This window comes from Sceloporus occidentalis, unplaced genomic scaffold (assembly GCF_023333645.1).
Source record: "Sceloporus occidentalis isolate IW3139 unplaced genomic scaffold, rSceOcc1.0.p SCAF_44, whole genome shotgun sequence".
NCBI lineage: Eukaryota > Metazoa > Chordata > Lepidosauria > Squamata > Phrynosomatidae > Sceloporus > Sceloporus occidentalis.
Genome location: NW_028317024.1, coordinates 7,820,794 through 7,824,446, shown reverse-complemented (window position 1 = coordinate 7,824,446; position 3,653 = coordinate 7,820,794). Strand labels below are relative to the sequence as shown.

The following is a 3,653-nucleotide window of genomic DNA, read 5'->3' as shown; positions in this document are numbered from 1 at the left end:
AGTGTGGACAATGAAAAATCACTGTCCTTTCTGCATCCAAATAGTGCCACCGGTGACACATATTATTTACCGCTTACTCATCTATTGACCACACATTTAAACCACAGAAAAGGTCAAAATAATAAACTAAATAAATTCATGACAAACAAAAATAGAGTAAATGTAAATGCTGAATAGTGGAGGATGGAAAAATTTTATTCACTTAACCATGGATTCTCCTGTTTGGTTTTGCATAAACTATACCACTTGGTGACATTAAGCTGTGTATTTAGCTAAGCACAATCAATATCTCATATTTCAACATGTTTGCTGTAGTTTACTATATTGGGGGTATTTTGAAGTCAGCACTGCTTGATTTATTTCAATTTAGAATTGTAATAAAAATAATAAAAATGTTAATACTCCTTTTTTGTAAACAATAACACTTGTTATCCATAAGACTGGTTTTTAATTTGATTTCAAATATGTTTTCTCTCTTTACAGTATACCAATACTCCACAATTTAGTTACTCAATGGTAAAACCTAGACATTATGAAGATGGATAGATCGTTAGAACTAATAAGGCCAAGTATTAACATCAAGAATGTGACAGTCTCAACTGCAAATAGCACAACCTGTCCAAGTCTTAATGTCCCAGAAGAAGTTTTTTTTGCTATTTCAGCTATTGGTGTTCTGGAAAACCTCCTGGTCCTCCTTGCAGTGATAAAAAATAAAAACCTTCACTTGCCCATGTACTTCTTCATTTGCAGCTTGGCTGTTTCAGATATGTTAAGCAGTTTGTACAAAATTCTGGAGACCATTATGATAATTTTGGCAAACAATGGATATCTGGAGCGTAAAGGTCTGTTTGAGAAAAAAATGGATGATGTTATGGACTGGATTTTCATATTGTCTTTACTTGGCTCAATATTTAGCCTATCTGCCATTGCAGCTGATAGATACATTACCATCTTCCATGCCTTGCGTTATCATAATATTATGACTCTAAGAAGAGCTGCCATAATTCTAGCTGGCATCTGGTTATTTTGTGGGGGATTTGGAATAGCAATAACTTTGTTTTTTCATGATGCAGCAATAATAATATGCTTCACTGTTATGTTCTTTCTGTTGCTAGTTTTTATTGTGTGTCTTTACATCCACATGTTTTTGCTGGCACAGTCTCATGCTAAAAAAATTGCTTCACTTTCTGGACAATGGAATTCTGTTCAACAAAGAGTTAACATGAAAGGAGCTGTTACCCTTATTATTTTATTGGGGGTATTTATATGTTGCTGGTCTCCATTCTTTCTTCATCTCCTTTTATATGCATTTTGCCCACTCAATCCTTATTGTGCATGCTACATGTCTACTTTCAGTATTAATTGTACACTTATAATGTGCAATTCAATCATTGATCCATTAATTTATGCGTTCAGAAGCCCAGAATTACGCATTACTTTCAAAAAAATGCTATGCTGCTGGTTTCCAACATAAAAAAGCACACGTCTTTTGATGTAATCAATTACAATTTTACTTAGGTGAATTAAGTGAGTTTGGTAACAAAAGGTAGAAAAATCTGAAAACCTTTTCTTTTAAGTACCCTCCAACAAAATGAGTACTTTCGCACACGTTATACATAAAACACTTTATTTCAGATATAAATTCACTTATCTTTTTTGTTACTACTGAATGCTTTATTTGGTATTATACATAATAGACACGTGCAAATGGGCTAAAAATTATTTGGACAAAATTCGGGTTTGTTTTTGGACATTGGTTTTTGGGAATTACCTTCCCTGCCCATTCGATTCACACACTCATTCTCGTTTACGCCCTTTCTCATTCTCTCTAAATGTTTCCCTACCTTCTCTGTCGACCACTTACACATCTTCTTCATCTTCTATCTTCTAAATTTTATCTTCTCACTTTTCTTTAATCTGCTATATTCATCCGCATCTTTGCGGAGAGCTGAACAAAGATAGCAGATTGAAGATAGAGCGAAGATAAGATAAAAAAGATGAAGAACCAGAAGATGCCGAAACCAAAAGTGGTTAGCAGCAGAAATGGTCGGCAGACGTAGGGAAACATGTAGGGAGTAAGTAAGAGTGAGTGATTGAGAGTGTGAATGAATGTGGGCCTACGTGTTTAAGATGAAAGTTCAGAGCTTTTTACTTTGTTTTTGTCTGATTTGTAGTGGGGTCTGGCCTCATTTCCATGGCTTCGTACAACTCTGCAAATGTAACAAAAATTCTGTAAATTTGCAATCTGTACATGTCCGAGTGCAGAAGTCTAGCACATAACAAGAATGTTAACATGGCATTTAAGCATGTTTTTCAATTTATAGTTTGATAGTTGTTTCTCCAGATACTTAGATATTATAACTTTCATATACATTAATAGCATTAAATTGTTAGAAACGTGCTATAGTTAATGCAAACAGGGAAAGTAGTTTGATTTCTGCTTTTATCTTGCTTTGTTATAAATGATGTTACAGTTGAAAGAAAGTGTACGTTTTCTGTTTAGAGGCTCTATTTTTAATAGTTTCTTATTTATGTAATGAAATATGTGAATTTCTAATGGATTGAGTAAACTATAAATCAAATGAATGTGAGTAAATTCTGATGAGCTTAAGCCATGAATATTTACTTGGGTGCAGGGGCGTAACTGAAAACCAGGACTCCCTACTTCACTAAACAACATGTCCCACAGTGCATCATTTGCCAAACAGCTTGTGCCTTTGGCCCAAAATAGCTTGTTAGCGGTGCCTTTGCTCTAACCAGCTTATAAGTGCCATCCTAACCCCCAAACAGGCTGCCTGTACCATCTTTGCTCCAGCTTATTAGTTCCTCAAACAACTTAATTATGCTATCCTTGTCCCCCAAACAATTTGTCTGTTCCATGATTGCCCCTTGCCTCCACTCCAACATACACTTTGGCACACAAATGCAAATTTACACATGCTAACACACACTCACTATCAGACACATATGCACTCCCTCTCACAAAACGCATGCAAACACACACTCCATCTCACACCACTTACACATACATGCTTACACACACATATCTACGCTCACACACTTACACATCCCCATCCATGCTCACACACACGTATACATATGAACACAGAAAAGAATCCCAGCACTCCAAACAGTTTTCAATCCTTAGGTTACTTTATGCAGAGAAAGGAAAACAAATAGAAGTGGCATATAGGGGGGTAAAGGCATATCTGGGGGGCAGAGTGGCATATAAGAGGGTATAAGGCATATTTGAGTAGCAAGCCTGGGGGCAGATGTGTATGACTGTGGGCAGATGTGCATAACTGCGGGCAGGTGGGCAAAAAAAAGGAAATAAAAACTTTTTTTTTTCTTAATCATAGTTTTTTTTAAGCATGAAAAAAATAGTTTATATGTGAAGTATTATTTACTAGTAAAACTTTTTTCCTATAGGGTAGTCTTATATTCAGGCTCTCCCCCCTAAATTAATGTTTAAATTGGGGGGGGTCATCTTATAATCAGGGTCATCTTATCCAAATACTGTATGTATATATATATATATATATAGATAGATAGATAGATAGATAGATAGATAGATAGATAGATAGATAGATAGATAGGTATATATTCTCACATACACACTGATTCACATATACTATTATATATTAATTACTAGG

The 3,653-nt window shown here is 35.1% G+C and overlaps 1 protein-coding gene across 1 annotated transcript; it reads left to right on the top strand.

Moving 5' to 3' along the window:
* Nucleotides 1-532: 532 nt before the first annotated feature.
* LOC149289634 (adrenocorticotropic hormone receptor-like) lies at nucleotides 533-1,474 on the top strand. The gene has a single exon (XM_089490433.1). The coding sequence runs from the start codon at nucleotides 533-535 to the stop codon at nucleotides 1,472-1,474; it is 942 nt and encodes a 313-aa protein (XP_089346559.1).
* The last annotated feature ends 2,179 nt before the right edge of the window (nucleotides 1,475-3,653 follow it).